Below are 19,066 nucleotides of genomic sequence, written 5' to 3' on the forward strand. Positions count from 1 at the left end.
CACATAAAATGCAAAATTTACCTTCATCTGAAAACAACACCTTGGACCACTGAGCAACAGTCCAGTTCTTTTTCTCCTTGGCCCAGGTAAGACGCTTCTGGGGTTGTCTATTGGTCATGAGTGGCTTCACACAAGGAATGTGACACTTGTAGCCCATGTCCTGGATACGTCTGTGTGTGGCGGCTCTTGAAGCAATGACTCCAGCAGCAGTCCACTCCTTGTGAATCTCCCCCAAATTTTTGAATGGACTTTTCTTAACAATCCTTACAAGGCTGCGGTTATCCCGGTTGCTTGTGCACCTTTCTCCACCACACTTTTTCCTTCCACTCCACTTTCCATTAATATGCTTGGATACAGCACTCTGTGAACAGCCAGCTTCTTTAGCAATGACCTTTTGTGGCTTACCCTCCTTGTGGAGTGTGTCAGTGACTGCCTTCTGGACATCTGTCAAGTCAGCAGTCTTCCCCGTGATTGTGGAACCTACTGAAACAGACTAAGGGACCTTTATAAACGCTTAGGCCTATTTCACACTTCAGTTTTTTGACGTCAGTCAAAATCCACCACTTTTAGAAAAAAAACGGATCCGCCCATTTTTCGGCGGATCCGTTTTTTTTCCCCCATAGACTTGCATTAGCGGCGGATTTTGACTAATGATCGTCCGTTAGATCCGTTTTTTGATGGATCCGTGAAAATTTTAGCGTCTCCCGGGCGGAAGAGACGGAAGATGCAACTTTTTTTGCAGCGACAGTCTATTTTACAGTGCGCATTCCCGGCAGATTTCCCCTTGTGAGTATACCGCTCTAGAAGCGCCGAAAAAAAATCTCTGTCCTTCCCGGACCGCGGCTACTTTAAATTTTGCCCACATGCCGACTCCAGCGGATCCGTACACAACACGGATCCAGTGACGACCGTTTGGCCCGCAACGGCAGCGGATCCGTTTTTAACAGCTCTGGCCGATTTGGCCTTCCGTCAAGAAACGGAAGTGTGAAACAGGCCTTATGAAGCCTTTCCAGGTGTTTGTTAATTATTCTAATTTACTGAGATAATGACTTTTGGGTTTTCATTGGCTGTAAGCCATAATCATCAACATTAACAGAAATAAACATTTGAAAGAGATCACTCTGTTTGTAATGACTCTATATAATATACGAGTTTCACTTTTTGTATTGGAGAACTGAAATAAAATTAACTTTTTAATGATGCTCTAATTTTGTGAGAAGCACTTGTATATTCTATTACTATAATATATTCCTTTTTAGATTACTCAAGGCACAATAATTTTTTGTGTGGAGGGACTCAGAAGGCATTACTATTTGTCAGGCACTGAGGGGGTGTCATGTTTCTGTTGTCAGATTACCAGGGGCTCGCTCCTTCCCTGCCCCTAGGGGCACCCCAGCTATCCCTGCTCACCAGATTACTTGTGGTGGTGAAGATGCTGGGGCCATGAATCTTGCTGAACTCCTGGATCAGCTATGTATCTGCCCCCCACCCAGGGAAGTGGGGAGGAATAGTGTATGTATATACACAAACCAGACAAACAAGAGAGGATATACAAGGATAAATGAATCTAGCAATCATACAAATATGCGCTCACAGGCAACAGAGGGGAACACCGGGTAGAAAAGATAGGGAAACTAAATAGGAGAGGACAAGGGATCGCACACAGCCGAAACACCTAGCAGCAGTCAAAGAAACGCTCCAAAACGCCCTTACCAACAACAGACTTGTCCGATCCACCCCAGGCAGTACAGGACTTAGCACTGGCAATCTAGATTGCCACCAGAGACAAGTATATACAGTATAGTAGAGGGAAGTAACCAATACTGATCAGCTGAGAGAAGAGATTAACCCCTGCACTGCCATCTGAAACCTGCACTGTTTACTATGAAGATGAAGTGCTTTTAATCAGTGCAGGAGGAAGCGGCAATCTTCTGGACTCTCTATGCCAGGGGTGGGGAATCTTTTTTCTGCCAAGGGCCATTTGGATATTTATTCCATCCTTCGGGGGCCGTACAATCTCCGCCCACAAAGTACACCCCGACTCTGGCACTGGTGTCAGGACGTAATCTTTCATTGCATGCCCTTTAGTGTTCTGTAGTGAACACTGCCTGTGTATGCTCACAGAGCAAGAAGAAATTAAGGACCTGGTGGCAATCAAAATATAACTCCCTGCCAAGGCTCTGTGGTCCCTGACATTCTGCCCGGGGGCCGGATTAAAGGTCATCGAGGGCTGTAAATGGCCCTGGGGCCTGAGGTTCCCCACCCCTGCTCTATGCCATGGTAGACCCATGGCAGGGGGCATTTTGACTCTCTGAGGGCACTAAGGGGAATTATTAAGGGAACACTCAGGGGGAGTTACTACTTTTTAGGGGTGCTTGGGGATAAAATTGTAAAGTGAGCATTAAAAGAGTATTTTTAGTTTATAGTGAGCACTTAGGGTATTATAATCTTCAAAAAAAGTGCACACAGGGAACATTATCACTTTTTTAGGGGGCAAAAAGATGACATTATTACTAGAAGGGCAGATATGGGATTAAAATAATCCCCCTTGCATTATTATTTTTTTAGGTGGCAGTTTTACTGTCTAGATGACATAAACAAGGGGTATTAGTACTCGGAGCGGATACTGCGCAGCACAGCAGGGGCAGTAATGGGGACACATACGGCTGCAGCAGCAGGGTGGGTCAGCTTTCGGATTGTCAGCAGGATGAGGAATTTGTGCCGTTTGGGAACAGTCAGCTGTATCTTTGTTGCAAACTTGTAGCTGGGAGAATTTGTTTTAACGATCTGGGTCTGGTGGAAAAGATGGGAAAAGTGAACGACTCCCATCAGAAAGGACAACAGTGAGCAGCGGCGAACTGAAGACGCCATGAGGACCAGACGGATGGTGAGGAGCGCAGGGGCCAGAGATGTGAGCAGTGAGAAGTATCAGGGTTTTTTTTTTTTTTTTTAAACATTTTTGTTTGCTCTTCTGTTTATTATGCTCTGGAGAGCCCCCCCCCCCAGAGCATAACAAGGGGAATTAATTTGGTGGAGAATAACTTATACGGAAATCAAATTTCAGGGGAAAAAAAAAAAATTGACATGAACAGGCCAATTCTAATTTTCTAGTGTCTACCACTATAAGGTGGCGATATAGGTTTTGGTCTTTGTGTAGTGAACGTTATTCAGTAACAGCATGGCGATCTGCTAAGGTGTACCCCCTATAATTACACAAAATCTCCATAGCTTCTCTATAGCCCACTCAGGTATGCTTTGCCATTTGCCGATGCTGAACCTAGCCAATACACATTAGGACATATTTACTAATCTAGTTAGAAAGTCTTATAAAATGTAAAGCTCGGTCATCTGTATCCAAGTCCTGGACAATCCCTTTACGTTTATTACTAAACAAAAAAGGAGATCCAGGCAGATTTCATCTTTCTATAAAGCATTCAGCAAGTTTATTAAGTTACAGGTACAGAAAGCCAATAAAATAGCAAATATAAATAAAACACAACTACGGTAAAACTATGTACATGAAACCGATGGAGTCTACCAGACGGACAGTGCTACGGTGCACGAAGAGCGGACCCCAACCAGCGCGACCGTCAGATCCTAAGAGGAGTCCCCACGTTCTATGCGGCGACCCTCAGTTAGGGGAAGAGTCTTACGTACCTGTACAACTACAAAATACAGTGAGGTCTATACATAAAAAAAGTAAACTCTGCGCACATTCCAGATGCTGCGGCCGCCTGGCGTCTGTCCGGTACGCACGGAGAATTCTCCATCAGTCTGACGCTTCCTACATTGTGATTCTTTGGGAAAGAGCAGCATTCAAGGGTTTACAAGGCGTTTCACACCGGTAACATGCCTCTAGCATCCTACGTGACCTGAGCATAAAGGAATATTACAATAATAATTATAATATAATAATCCACAAAAAAAAAAAAAAGTACATGGTCCATTAGGAGGTGGCTCACCCTAGAGAGATGAATTATTGCTGAACTTATGTGTTAGCCCGAGACTAATCCCAAAAGCTTTATTCCTAGAGCCACAATGTACAGTCCTCAAGGCTGCATGAGGTTTTCAAGTCTTGCAGGATATCATGACTCACGTGTATACATTAATTTACACATTCAGTGACACAGAAAATAGAATTAGACTATTCGGAAAATACAAAGGTAAATATTTCCTAACGAAAAGTAAATTAAGGCATTTTTCTCCTATGCGGCGTTACCTAATGTTCTGTTCACCCAGATAAAGGGTAAAATTGAAAGCCTTATCTTCATTTAAACTTAGGGGAACCTAAAACAAGTCTGTACAGAATGGAGAGGCAGTCTGCGGTACAGCAACTTCCTGTGACCAATACTTTAAATTTAAAGGTGGTCACAACTCAAACCCAAAGAGAAGAAACCAGATTCTGCAGAGGCATGTAAACAGAGTACAGAAGCCCAAACACAATACCGAAAAGTTGGCAGGACCCTCCGACCATGTAATGCATATGGAGGCCTCCCGAGACTGCCCCAACAGATGTCCAGGTAAAGGAGGAAGACATAGTACATTTTCACCTTTACTTTTGTTCCCTGGGTAGATAAGCTATCACCAGGGGTGCTTACTTTTCTCTCCCTGTTCGGCATACATGCACGTTTGGCCAAGCCGAGCATGCATGTTTATGGGGAGGGTTTCAGAAGAAATCACTGCTAGACAGATGAGCCAACGGGAGATTATATATATATATATATATATATATATATATATATATATATATATAATCTACCAGGCTTAGTTTCTTACGTATAATCTTTGTGGCCTTTTTCCAAGAGTCTATTCTATAAAAATAAATTGCCTATTTACATGTCCCTGGTTGGGTGTGGGCAAACATGCTCCTTGTCACCTAAGCCGCATCCAACTAAGCGACCCTTCCCAAGGGTTGGAGACAAAAGTTAATGAGGCTGTAAGGAACCAGTAATAAGTCTCTATACAGGAGTGCGCTTAAAAAAAAAAAAAAAAAAAAATCTTTTGGCTCCTCTCCTCTTTAACGCTGTCCTGCTTCCCGAATCCTGCAAGCGACAGCCGTGATGAGGGCGGCTCCCTTTCCACTGCCATCTTCAGACTGGAGAAATGTCACCTGACACTTTGGAGAAAGCTCCTTCACAGTTTCATGCATGATGGAAGAGAAGCTACAAGGGGAAAAAATATAAAAATATATAAATGGTTCTGAACATTTCAGGAACAACCAGTTATAACTGCATAGTGTGTATTATGATGTGTGAAGCCAACCTTTAGTTGTATCCTGTATAATTACTGATTAGTGTGTGTATATATATATATATATATATATATATATATATATATATATATATATATATATATATATATATATATATATATATATATATATATATATATATATATATACACACACACACACACACATATATATACACACACACACACACACACACTTGTGGCCAAATGTATTGACACCCCTGCAATTCTGTCAGATAATACTCAGTTTCTTCCTGAAAATGATTGCAAACACAAATTCTTTGGTATTATCTTTATTTAATTTGTCTTAAATGAAAAAACACAAAAGAGAATGAAGCAGAAAGCAAAACATTGATCATTTCACACAAAACTCCAAAAATGGGCCAGACCAAAAGTATTGGCACCCTCAGCCTAATACTTGGTTGCACAACCTTTAGCCAAAATAACTGCGACCAACCGCTTCCGGTAACCATCAATGAGTTTCTTACAATGCTCTGCTGGAATTTTAGACCATTCTTCTTTGGCAAACTGCTCCAGGTCCCTGATATTTGAAGGGTGCCTTCTCCAAACTGCCATTTTTAGATCTCTCCACAGGTGTTCTATGGGATTCAGGTCTGGACTCATTGCTGGCCATCTTAGAAGTCTCCAGTGCTTTCTCTCAAACCATTTTCTAGTGCTTTTTGAAGTGTGTTTTGGGTCATTGTCCTGCTGGAAGACCCATGACCTCTGAGGGAGACCCAGCTTTCTCACACTGGGCCCTACATTATGCTGCAAAATTTGTTAGTAGTCTTCAGACTTCATAATGCCATGACCAGTACCAGAGGCAGCAAAGCAACCCCAAAACATCAAGGAACCTCCGCCATGTTTGACTGTAGGGAGCATGTTCTTTTCTTTGAATGACTCTTTTTTTCTCCTGTAAACTCTATGTTGATGCCTTTGCCCAAAAAGCTCTACTTTTGTCTCATCTGACCAGAGAACATTCTTCCAAAACGTTTTAGGCTTTTTCAGGTAAGTTTTGGCAAACTCCAGCCTGGCTTTTTTATGTCTCGGGGTAAGAAGTGGGGTCTTCCTGGGTCTCCTACCATACAGTCCCTTTTCATTCAGACGCCGACGGATAGTATGGGTTGACACTGTTGTACCCTCGGACTGCAGGGCAGCTTGAACTTGTTTGGATGTTAGTCGATGTTCTTTATCCAACATCCACACAATCTTGCGTTGAAATCTCTTGTCAATTTTTCTTTTCCGTCCACATCTAGGGAGGTTAGCCACAGTGCCATGGGCTTTAAACTTCTTGACGACACTGCGCACGGTAGACACAGGAACATTCAGGTCTTTGGAGATGGACTTGTAGCCTTGAGATTGCTCATGCTTCCTCACAATTTAGTTTCTCAAGTCCTCAGACAGTTCTTTGGTCTTCTTTCTTTTCTCCATGCTCAATGTGGTATACACAAGGAAACAGAACAGAGGTTGAGTCAACTTTAATCCATGTCAACTGGCTGCAAGTGTGATTTAGTTATTGCCAACACCTGTTAGGTGCCACAGGTAAGTTACAGGTGCTGTTAATTACACAAATTAGAGAAGCATCACATGATTTTTTGAACAGTGCCAATACTTTTGTCCACCCTCTTTTTTATGTTTGGTGTGGAATTATATCCAATTTGGCTTTAGGACAATTCTTTTTGTGTTTTTTCATTTAAGACAAATTAAATGAAGATAATAATAACAAAGAATTTGTGTTTGCAATCATTTTCTGGAAGAAACTGAGTATTATCTGACAGAATTGCAGGGGAGTCAATACTTTTGGCCACAACTGTATAATATATATATATATATATATATATATATATATATATATATTTGCGCTAAAAAAAGTGTGTCCTAAAATCCAAAGAAAAAACACCATAAGGTGTAACATGCAACACCTGAAGGTGTTCAAAGGTACTCGTCTGGTTAACATAACTGTGCTTTATCTTAAAATCACCCCGAGCCCATTCCTCTAGGCATATTAGTGCTTTATCTTTATTTATTATTTTTTATGGGTATTGCATGTTACACCTTAGGGTGTTTTTTCTTTGGATTTTAGGACACACTTTTTTAGCGCAAATATTTATATAATTATAATTATTATTTTATTGTTTAGGTGGTATTGTCTCTTTATTTGCTGCTTTTGTGTTCCTCACGCAGCACCCCAAGCTAAGCCATCACCATTTTAGTATGCATATATGCCATACATTTGGCGTTGTTATTATTAGCATTAGTCTTTACATTCAGGCTATGTATGGCAGTGTTCTTTGGGCACCGAGTGGCAAAGCTATTTGGGCACTGCGTGGCGGTGTCATTTGGGCACTGCGTGGCGGTGTCATTTGGGCACTGCGTGGCGGTGTCATTTGGGCACTGCGTGGCGGTGTCATTTGGGCACTGCGTGGCGGTGTCATTTGGGCACTGCGTGGCGGTGTCATTTGGGCACTGTATGGTGGTAGGGATCAGTACAGTAATTGTATGCCCAGATAACTTACTGTGGGTGAAGTTTATAAAGGGTGCCATCTACGCCCACAGTGACTTTTAGGGCTTCCAACCCTCGGTTCTCTCTGATCTTGTCAACAACCGCAGCTACTCCAGCCCCACAAAGCTGAGCAGCTCTCCGTGCCACCACCGTACACACTTCTTTTACAATGATACTGTCGTCACATGTGCTGTCCAAGCCGAGATGTTGAAGGATGGAGCGAACTTGAAGCAATGCCAAGCGATCACTGCCAACATAAGATGAGAAAGAAATAAGTTAAGGCCCACGACTCATGAGTTGTTTCATATGGGCCAAGACTAGGTTCACATTTGTACAGGGGTCTGCGCCAAGCACTACATCTACAAAAGGGTTTCTATCAGAATCAAACCCTGTATTCTGATGGAACCATTCACTGAAATGAAGCTGATGAGAAACTGTGGCAAACCGTGTTTCGGTGACTGTCAGCTTTATTCAAGTGAATGGCTCCGTCAAGGATCCCGTTGGAATAGTTTTCTGAAGATTCTGACAGAAATCATGATAGTGCACGGCAGGGAGTACTTTACTAATGTGTACCTAGCCTTACAATCAAAAAGTACCATCACTCACCTCTCAATCTGAGACAGGAACTTGGTTTCAAAAATGCCCCTCGTCTTCAGCCTCTCAGATATCTTTCCACGGAAAAGCAGCCCCCGTTTAGTGAAGTCAATCAAGACGTTCCTAACGATCTCCCCCAGGTACATGCCGCTGATCATCTTCTCAAACCTGCAAGGTGAAAGATCACAGTTACTAATGAGCTTGGCAATTAAACAATGGACATTTTTAGAGGAGTTTATTACGCCTTGAAGCACACCGCTAAATTCAACCAAAAACGTAAGGTCTACCTCCCGCGTTACATGTTAAAAAAAAATTAATTCATCTATATTAGTCCTAAAGGTTCTGGACACTTTATTAGGTTTTCTAAACCAGATATCCTATTTTATTGTCCTATAGTAGGGGGATAAAGCCTAATAGAGGAGGGTCCTGCAATTAGGCCCCTTATCTATTATGAAGACAGAAGCCGCTTTGTTCTCTTCTAAAGGAGCGGCTACATCCATTTATAACATCTGCTGGCCATCATTATCAATGGGAACTGTGTAATGCTTTTTCCCCCCTTTGGTGGAGCTGTAGTTAATTAAAACCCTGCAGTCAGGTTTCTATACTTTACGGCCAGGTGATGGAGGTCTCAACAGCAGGATGCCCAGTTTACAAATCTGTTCACATAGTGTTTCATTGGACTGCATGGAGTTATACAATTCATCACAATACCAATTTAATACAAATGTTGTGACATCCAGTCAAAAAAAAAAAAAAAAAAAAATCATAGTTTTGTTTTAGTTTTTTAAACATGGAAGCCTTTAGGTGATGGATAGCTGACAGATGGGATATTTCAAGGAATCTATATAGCACGTATTCATTTTTATCTTCCATCTGCGTTTAACATGTCTCTGAATTATAGATGGTGAGATAAGGACGGACATGTCCATATTTGTCCAAAATCCATGACCCGCTAAAAGGGTAATAAATTATAGATAGGATAAAGTTACAGATCACTAGGGATCGGATTGCTCATACCTCCAGTGATCTTGTAGTGTGCCATCTGAATAACATGGAGGTCAAGCCTGCACTCCTCCGCTCCACTCACTGTCTATGGGACTGCCCCCGATAGACGAGTGCTTTGGCTGTCCGTAGCCTATGAATGGAGCAGAGGTACATATGCATGACCTCTATTCCTTCAAGGCAGATGAATAAGGGGATCACTTTCAATCTTTAATCGAAACTGCTTAAAGATACGCTCCACTACGTGTGTGAAGCAAACATGCCGATAGGCAATCTCAGAAGCAATTCTTCCCCCAACAAATAGTTTCCCTAGATAAAATAATTTGTATAAACCTCATCTACCACTATAGTACTCTAAGAGTAATGCAAGGTGAATACAGAAAAGGGACAATATTGCCGGCGTACAGCACTGCGATGTACATGATTACAAGAGAACAGGGCCAGGACTTCAGGAGACATGTCCCATGCTCAGGCAGGTCCTCTCATCTCCCACCTTCCTTTGTGCACAGTATGACACCAATAATATTCTGTAAGGAACAGGACGCCAAGACAATCCCACAGCTGCAATAACACGTCATGTTACATAAGCCCAGCGCGGGTCTATGACAGCTCATTAGGCTTGTGAGCTGACGTGTTGTTCTAGGATTCGGGCCATTTGTTGTACTAGGTAGCATACCTCTGCTTGCAAGGATTCAGCGACAGTTCATCCACCACTCTGTCAAACTCCGTCCTGAAATCCTCCAGGCAGTCATTATCCCCGAACGCTCCCCACTCCATGTTGATGCACATCCTGCCTTCTTCCCCTTCTACCAGCTCCACGTTTCTCATCTCCTCCATGTAACAAGCATTGCTGCCAGTACCTGAGGAGCAAAAAGGAAGAAAAAATGATGATCCATATAAAACCCATATACACGAGTATGGAAACTAGTCTGAGTAATGACCTGCCAAACACGAGGAGATGGATTATATTCCCATCACTCCTTTTTACTAATTTTTTCCCAAGCCAGTAACTCCATATACAATAATGGTCCTGGTCTTTTAAAGGAAACTTGTTCACAAACAGTATTAGCCTGTAGATATAGGGTTAACAGCATTCTCTTTTTGCCTGGCCACCGGGGGAAAACTAACTTTATCCCTCCCGGGAGTTGCCAACTTTGTCAAAGGCATGCACGGAGTGGAGACAATCACCGCTCACATCACTACTGTAGCCAACCGGGAACACATGTATGACTGAAAGCTGATGTCTCCCAGGAGGAATAAAGTTCATTTTCTACCATTACCTGCACCTTCAGTAAGGCGACCGGACAGCATTGTAATGCCATTTAGCTGCAGATTATTCCTAAAGGGGACATCGGGGTGGGACTGGTGTTACTCACACTGCTTCCATCACCGTCCCGATGATGATTTGTTTCAGGGAAATAAGCTGCGTTGTTAGAAGCAGTGACGTATCACTGCGGTGGTGGCGACTGAAAATACGATCACTTCTTGATCATCTCTACTGAACCAGGATGTCATCTGGGGACAGTGGTGACAGTAGCTCTGGCAAGTGACCGCACCGCTGCCCCCTCATGATGTGCTGTTTCAGGAGGGGTGATGGACACTGCAGGAAAGCAAGTGCAGCCCCAGTTGCCTGTGATGTCCCATTTGAGACTCCTCTCAATGAAATGTTGCAGAAAGTAAATAAAAAAAAACACATAGGAAAAAAAAAAAAAAAGAGGATAGGGAGAAGTTTAGGGAGCTCACTAATAAATCTAACTACGCAAGTGGTTAGTGCTTAATGATATTCATAAAGGGATTCATAGGTATTGGAACACCACCTTAAGCAATGAAACACTTTGCTGAACGGATACAGGAATCACAATCAATGTTTATCCTGCACTTCAGCATGATCAAAACAGTAAAATAAATCACAATATTCTGTAGGTGATCATTATGCTAAAATGTATCTAATGCCGGCCTTCTTTAGCTTCGTTTGACAGATATTCACTTTGTAAGATAATGAATTATTAATGAAGGCTTGCAAATTAATTATCTTGAGGAAAAGAAAATGATCTCGCTGGTTTTGCCTATGGAAGATACCTTGTACGTCAATATCAGACCCTTACAGCATTACTGGCCATATTAGCTAAACCAGACAACCGTCTGTAGACTGCAGTTTCGGGGTACTTTCTTGGATGAATGGGATGCCCGGCTAATGTATTGGCTTTATTAAGTATGGGAAAAAATGTAAATTAGCCCTCTCCCAGAAGGAAAGAAAGAAAACAAACAGTCTCACTAGTGCCACCTAGTGGAGTTGGATTTTGGGTAAAACTCCTTTTAGCACAACTAGTAATAAGGCCTAAGAGGACCACTGAATAACGACACGGCTTCTCCCTAATACTGTAAAAAGACAGACGACGTTTCCCAGTCTGGCCACTTGGTTATGGCTCCGTTTACACCACAGGGTAATGTTCTGTCTTACCGACAATCAGTCCCATTTCACAATAAGGGTCTTCATAGCCACAAGTCATCATAGTCCCCACGGTGTCATTCACGACAGCTACTACATCCAGGTCAAACTCCTACAGATAAAAGAACAGATGAGTGAAGACTAGAACACAAGTAATGGAGGCAACAAGGGTAAATCTGGAGACCTGGCAGAAGGCGGTGGACGGTATATAGTCTTCTGGGCGAGGTCGCAGGGGCCCGATCCACATATTGGACAATCTGCTCATTAGCCATGCCACTTACTGACAGAATACGGCCAAGGCTACATGACAGCGTGACATGGCATCTAACAATTTGCGATGCAGCTGCAAATTCTTACAAATTAGTTCAGTTTTATGACGCTGATCGCATGTGACTCACTAGCCACTACAGGTCACATGCGACTTGGCGGATTTTTAAAGCAAAATGGCAACCCTAATATAGTGATGTGACAAATCACAGACAAGGTGCAAAGGGGCTATTGGTTGTGCGACTCATCTCCGTGTAGCCCGTGTGGTCGTGCATCTCCTATGTGCCTGGTGCAGGACACCTACCTCCCGTCTATGGATGGCTTCTTTCAGAAGATTTACCACATCTTCTCCTTCGCAGCCAGATGCTATGAAACCTTTGGTCCACTTCAGGAGAATGCCCTATGGAAAAAAAAAAGACATTTATTTGTACGGCCCGAGATCGGAAAGCTATGGGATGGGGGATGAAGACGAGAAGTCCTAGAGCGGCAGAGGAGTCACCAAGGCCCCAAAGCAGGCTCATATACTCAGTCGTGGCCTCTCACACTTTCTGGGGTTTTTTTTTTAGCTGAACTCAACTGAACTATTAGAACTTAAGAAAATCTTTGATTGCTTCAGAAGCTGATTAATCCACAGCGATTACTGTACAATGCTGGTGAAAATTATGGGATTTAGGCTCAGTGGGAAAAGCTCGCATAATCATATTGATCTGTTTTACAAAAGGGACGATATACATACTCAGAAAGTGGGTCATAAGGGTGTGACGTTGAAGAGACTTCCAAGAATGGATGTTCACAGAATAGATGTAACAAGTCCCAATAGTATGCACTCTGTCCGAAAAATGTGAGGCGCTGGTGTAACGGACTGTATAAGCCTCTTAAAGAGTCAGTATTCACCGCACACTCAAGGTGGTTTAATTGCAAATAAAGTGTTCAATTTATTAAGGATGAACAAGTGATTTCAAGGGAGAATGCAAAAAAAAAACATAGATGGCAAAGCGACTAGAAAACGCGACATTACAGAAGACACTTTTACAGATCCTGACAACTAGGTAACCATCTTCTACTACTGAGCCAACTAAATCTCTTCTCCCCAATTCATTTTAGCCAATATTGACCTTGTTATATCTTAGGTCCTTATACATCCAGGCAGACAAAACACTGTGGGTATTGAGCCCCTTCTATCAGGTACCTTGTTTAGACTTTTCTCACCAGCACTATAAATATCTTTGTGTTCAGCAATTTGGGACCCAACTCCACATGCTCCTTATGCCACACAGAAACTACCACCTGCATCCTCTCTTCCCTCTCCTCCATAACTGACTTCCTTGCTTTCTCCTTTACATTAGCTTGCTGTTTTGGGGACTTCTTTATGATTGTGTATTTATTGTAATTCTGTTAATTTTATTTACACCTTGGATTTTTTATCTGATATGTTATTATTTTGTCTTTCAGCGACTGTATGATTAAGACCCAGGAGGGGTCGAAAGGTCGCGTTTTCTTGTCACTTTGCCATCTATATTTTTTTGTATGCTCCCTTGAAATCACTTGTTCATCCTTATTAAATTGAACACTTTATTTGCAATTAAACCACCTTGAGTGTGCAGTGAATAGATGTAGCAGAGCTGACTCTGTTATTGACTCACTGGAGCTAAAGGAGTTATGTCGCATAATAGTGAAAAAGAAATGGCTTTACCTGCAGTGCAACGTAAAGCTGCAGAAAGACAACCATGATGGCATAACTCAGCTCTGTTACCACCATATCTTTCTGCTGCACAGACTACATGAAGAGTCAGACAGTCATATAACACAGACGAGGATCACACAATGCTCGGCCAGTCTGAGCATTGCATTGCCATCCTCTTCTGAGTTATACAGCAGTCTGGCTCTTCCCTAATCGTGGCCATGCACATTAGATTAACGTTGGACAAACCAGGAGATTGCAGTCGGAATGGTCGACCATCTCATATGCACCTGGATTGGCCACACACACCCCCACAGCAGATTTTAGGAGAGAGCGAGAGAATCAGGCTCGTGAATTTTTATGCCCTACTGTGCCTTATTCCCCTCTCCACAATGAAAGCACAGACACGTTCAGCAGGGTATGGCCTCCTCTGATGTACTAGCAATCAGATCAGGACCAATCATCCAATTATGGGTCACATCCGGCAGCGATCAGTCTGCCATCGCCTCCAATTACCTCATCCAGGCTGTTCTGATGGCACGGGAAGGAGAAGGTGAACCCCAGGGGCAGAGATACTCCTTTCATCCCCATGTACTCTAGGAAATCGGCAATGCAGTGAACTATGTGGTCAAACAGCTGCAATAAAGCACAGATGATATAGAATGAATATCTTATACCAACAATATGATCGCAATATCGGGGGGTACAGACAGTATGAGGCTGAGGTGTAGTCTCCACATGGGGGAAATAATGGACAGCAATGCTCACCTCCTCTCCGGTTCCTTGCATGACATCTTGTGGGATGGTGTAGATCTTGTTGTGCATTTCCACCCCACGTCTCATACCGTTACGGACACGCACCAGCAGAACGCGGAAATTTGTGCCCCCGAGATCCAGCGCCAGGAAGTCACCTCTCTCTGAAAGATTACAGTGTGTCATTCAGCATTTACAGCGGAGGATCTGAACTATTACATTCCAGAAGTAACGCAGCTTTCTAGGATACATTCACGAGCTATCCAAGATTGGCGATAGCACGTGACTGGAGACTTTCATAGTTTTAGGGTTGAAAGAAGATCCAAATCCTACAGCAAAAAATGTTGATCCTGAGAAAGTCAAAAACCCCATGAGGCAGATGCCAATTACCTCACAGAAGGAGAAAAATTCCTTCCAGACCCCACATCTGACTAGTTCCCTGGATTAACGTCCCATCACAGTATAGTTGGTGGAGAAAGCAATCATCCCAAGCATAGAACATCAACGTTATCACCTGGAAAGCTGCTTAAAGGGAGTCTGTCAGCAGGTTTTTTGTACCTCATATGAGGGCAGCATAATGTAGGGAAAGAGAAGCTGAATCCAACAATGTGTCACTTACAATACCGGGTGTAGCCGTTCTCACACAATCAGGACTATAAGATTTAGCATGAGGCAGAGGTGAGCAAGCTAACCCCGCCCACACCAGGCTCTCTGTGTACAAAGTCCATAGACAGTGAGCTGCTTATCACAGGAAGGGGGCGGAGTCGGACTAGTCTAGTCGGACTAGTCTGGCAATGTTAATCTCTGAATGCCAAGTCCTTCACAGTTTGTAAACAACAGCACACACTGTGACAAGTGACACATCCCTGAATTCTGTGCTTCAGCCTTCATCTCCTGCTGTCTTCAGATTACATAGTAAAAACCCGCTGACAGATTCCCTTTAAATTATATGTAGCATGCTCTCTCAAAAAGAATTTGTATAAGAGTATGTTCACACTGGGTGTTTTTTGTGCGATTTTTGGGCGTGTCTGCACATATAAACGCAGCAGAAAGCGCTCACAAAACACTAGAAAGATTTATCCTATTCATCATCAGATGTTCAAACGTTTAAAAGAAGAACTTGCCCATTCTTCCGGCGTTTGCTGCAAGGAAGATGCTACACCCTATACAATGCAAGTCAGCGGGAAGGCTATAAAGAGGCTCAGAAAGCGCCAGGGCATCTTTTATAGTGGTTTGTAGGCATTTTTATCTGAAATGCCGCTAGGGTTTTTCTTCATTGCTTTTCTAACATGTCAAAAAAAAAAAAAGCCGTTTTTCAGGATTTAAGTCTCCTCATACTGGCATGCCAGACCTGGCATGTCACTCTCCGCAAGGAGAAACCTTACCCCTTAGATCACTGAAAGTTTTATGAAATCCATAAAGCAATGGAAAAAAAAGGGGGGGGAAACGCTAGCATCGAAAAATAAATACTTGTGGGGAAAAAAAAAAAAAGAAAAAAATCATGTGAAAAAAAAGATAGAATTCTAAACGCCAGACAGAAGGAGCGATTTCTAAAGTGCCTTCTGCGTGAATGGAAAAAGGAAATTTTTGACAGAAATAAGATGCAGTGTGAACACCATAAAGAGTCTGCATCACTTGACAGCAACTTCTAGCTCCTGAATCCCGTGAGCACAGCGCTGGCAGCCTCGTCTTACCTGTGCCATCCGGCGTTGACCTTACATAGGTCGGTAGCATCTTGACTGTGGCCTCGTCATGGCTCGTCTTTTTAAGACCCCTGTCCATTTCCACCCTCATGATCCTCTTTATTTCTAGCAGCTGCTTGGTGCTGAGATTGAGACCTTCAAGCGTCTTCTCACGTTCATGGCGCTGGTCAGCCAGTCGGTAAGCTACGGCTGTCACCATGGCGGCTCCTTTACCACTGCCGTCCTCTGATCGGATCAATCGGATGTCGCATTCCGGCACAAGTCTGCGGACGGTCTTCTGAAGTAGCCGTGCAAAGCTAAGGAAAGAGATGAGGGGACAGAACTAAATATCGGGCAGCTTTATATTCATGTCACCAAGAAAAGGCATAGTGGCTTCTATCACCCATCAGTATCTCAGGGACTCACTGGGGGTGATTCTTGTAGACGGACCCATCCACGCCAACCGTTGATCTCAATCGCTCCACACCTTTGTTCTCTCGGATACGTCTCAGAACAGCGGCAAGCGTGGCAGCGCACAGGTTGGCGGAGCGAGAAGAGACTATCTGACAGATGCGGTGTGTGGCCACACAGTCCTCGTGGGAGGGCTCCAGCCCCAGCTTACTCAGGATCTGATGAGCAGTTTTGATCCCTTCCTTATCTCTGTAAGAACAGCAGAATCCACAGAGTTAATAGCAGCTCATGACATTTATAAGGTAATATGTAGATCATATATAGGGCGATGACATCATACACAGAGTATGACATCATGGCTCAAAGATGGTGGCACCAAGAGTCAAGAAAGCTGCACTATTATTATAGTGCTGCCAACGATGGGTAAATATGTTTTTTTTATAGATGGGAAACATTTTAAAAAAGTTATTTCATAAAAAAAAAAAAAAAAACATCAATCTATATTCAGGAATAATTATAAATAACCTCTGGGGACCAACATGGATCACAAGAATGAGGGTCCCCCTTGTGAATGGAGCAGTAGTGAACATGTGAGACCACCACTCCTATAGACGGTGCATATAGCAGGGGTCACACATGGTGGCTACAGCTCCATTCACGCAGGGGACTCCAGTTCTTGTAATCTGTGGTGGTCTGAACAGTTGAACCCCTAGTGATCATACATTTATCAGCCATCTTGTGTATATGTTGTTCATTGCACTGCCCCTTTAAATACTTAAAGATAGCTAACTGAACTGCTTAAAGTTAATTAGCAAAATATCTATGGACCTTACTTTTCGATCTCAGAGACGTAGCGGGTTTCAAAATGTCCAGTGGTCAAAAGGTCAGCAGTGATCCTTCCTTCAAATAGCAGATCCTCCTTAGCCATCTTGACCAGGATAAGCCGGACTAGCTCACCCATATACATCCCGCTGATCATCTTTTCAAACCTGCGGGAGACAGTCTCCATTATACGGATATCAGCTGCACTTCACAAACATCTACATCACTTACAGTACCCAGATAATACAGCAGACACAATATCCACTATGGCTGCATCGTCATTGGGTCTAGGTGTCAGTATCCACCAGCAGGTGGCGATCTTTTACAGTTGTAAAAATCTTGGCCCTTGTGTAATACCGTTGTGATTATTACCGCCTGCATCTGCACTCGGCACCTCTGTACCAAAAAACCACTGCTCTATAGCACAGCACAACACCTAGTGCCATGTTACAGGGTCTACTGGAACAGCTATGTTGCCTTAGGGGGGGCTTTCACATTAACCTTTCCTGCAGATTCGTAGGTCTCGTAGGGGCTTGCGTCCGGACCCCCTCCCCCCACGCAAACGGGATTCGGATGTATGACCCAAATGGTGCCAAGGACTATAGAGGTGCCGGCATAGAGCACGTGCATCACTTTCAGGCGTATACACTTACAGTACACTGCATCTGAGTGTCCACTTCCAGTAGGTGTATATGACTGAAGATGATGCACGGCAGAGGGCAGGTTCGCTCTGCTGGCACCACTGTAAGGCATGGCCATGGGGTTCGGACGGAAGCCCTGAAGGGTCCCATAAAAATGAAGATAAGCACAGTGTGAAAGCACCCGGAGGGTTACCCAAATCAAAAATCTAGGGTGTAAATCATATGGCTGGGAAGGAGTCGTATTCTTATTTCACAATCTGATATCACAGGAGAACAATGGACCGGCGCCATGAATAATAGGAGCTGGAACTAGAGGAGCAGAGTGACACAACTTGCAGAACAGGCTGTCCCAGGCACCGGTGTGAGACGATCACGTGACAAATGCGATCATAAGACGCCATTGTAAGAAGTTTTTTGGTGTTAATATATGGTGCAATGCGCCAATCTGTGTTGAATAGAACGGCACTCGGGAAGTTTACGTTTTCCACCCTTAGATGCTTACAGTTGTTTCCCGGGATTTAGGGATCCCCTGTCAATCTCTCGATCAAACTCCGTTCTGATGTCATCCAAAGATCCGTCATCCCCAAAAGCTCCCCACTCCATATTCACGCACATACGCCCCTCGTCACCTTCTACGAGGTCTATATGTCGCATGTCTTCCATGTAGCAGGCATTGGTACCGGTACCTGAAAGGAACAGAAAGTGCTGATGAGCTCCAATAGGCCAGGTATGTACAGCTATAGTGCGCACAGTACACAATAACCCACTGACCAACGATCAGTCCAATCTCACAGTTGTGGTCGTCGTATCCACAGGTCATCATCGTGCCCACCGTGTCGTTCACTACCGCAACAATATCAATGTCAAAGTCCTGAAATCAGAAGAGGGAGAATGGTAAAAGGATCATTCTAACGATCTCTCTCCAGAAGCGCGCGCCGCTCCCTGCTGCCCATGAATGAGTGACCGCTCGGACCAGCGGCATTGTCTCACCACTGGCCCAGACTGCACCAC

The 19,066-nt window shown here is 43.5% G+C and overlaps 1 protein-coding gene across 1 annotated transcript in view; it reads right to left on the bottom strand.

Annotated features, from left to right (window-relative positions):
* Positions 1-3,413: 3,413 nt before the first annotated feature.
* Positions 3,414-19,066, bottom strand: part of LOC141084369 (hexokinase-2) — a 41,553-nt gene continuing 25,900 nt past the window's right edge. Inside the window, exons 6-18 of the mRNA XM_073569067.1 lie at positions 18,827-18,926; positions 18,558-18,741; positions 17,426-17,581; positions 16,608-16,841; positions 16,194-16,498; positions 14,515-14,663; positions 14,263-14,382; positions 12,370-12,465; positions 11,811-11,910; positions 10,026-10,209; positions 8,360-8,515; positions 7,767-8,000; positions 3,414-5,162 (exon numbers count right to left, since the gene is read on the bottom strand). Of these exons, the coding sequence (XP_073425168.1) occupies positions 5,018-5,162; positions 7,767-8,000; positions 8,360-8,515; positions 10,026-10,209; positions 11,811-11,910; positions 12,370-12,465; positions 14,263-14,382; positions 14,515-14,663; positions 16,194-16,498; positions 16,608-16,841; positions 17,426-17,581; positions 18,558-18,741; positions 18,827-18,926 (2,163 nt within the window). The 3' untranslated portion in view covers positions 3,414-5,017. The remainder of the gene's footprint in view (positions 5,163-7,766; positions 8,001-8,359; positions 8,516-10,025; positions 10,210-11,810; positions 11,911-12,369; positions 12,466-14,262; positions 14,383-14,514; positions 14,664-16,193; positions 16,499-16,607; positions 16,842-17,425; positions 17,582-18,557; positions 18,742-18,826; positions 18,927-19,066) is intronic.

This window comes from Dendrobates tinctorius, unplaced genomic scaffold (genome assembly GCF_039654945.1).
Source record: "Dendrobates tinctorius isolate UK_male_01 unplaced genomic scaffold, ASM3965494v1 ptg000022l, whole genome shotgun sequence".
NCBI classification, from domain to species: Eukaryota; Metazoa; Chordata; class Amphibia; order Anura; family Dendrobatidae; genus Dendrobates; species Dendrobates tinctorius.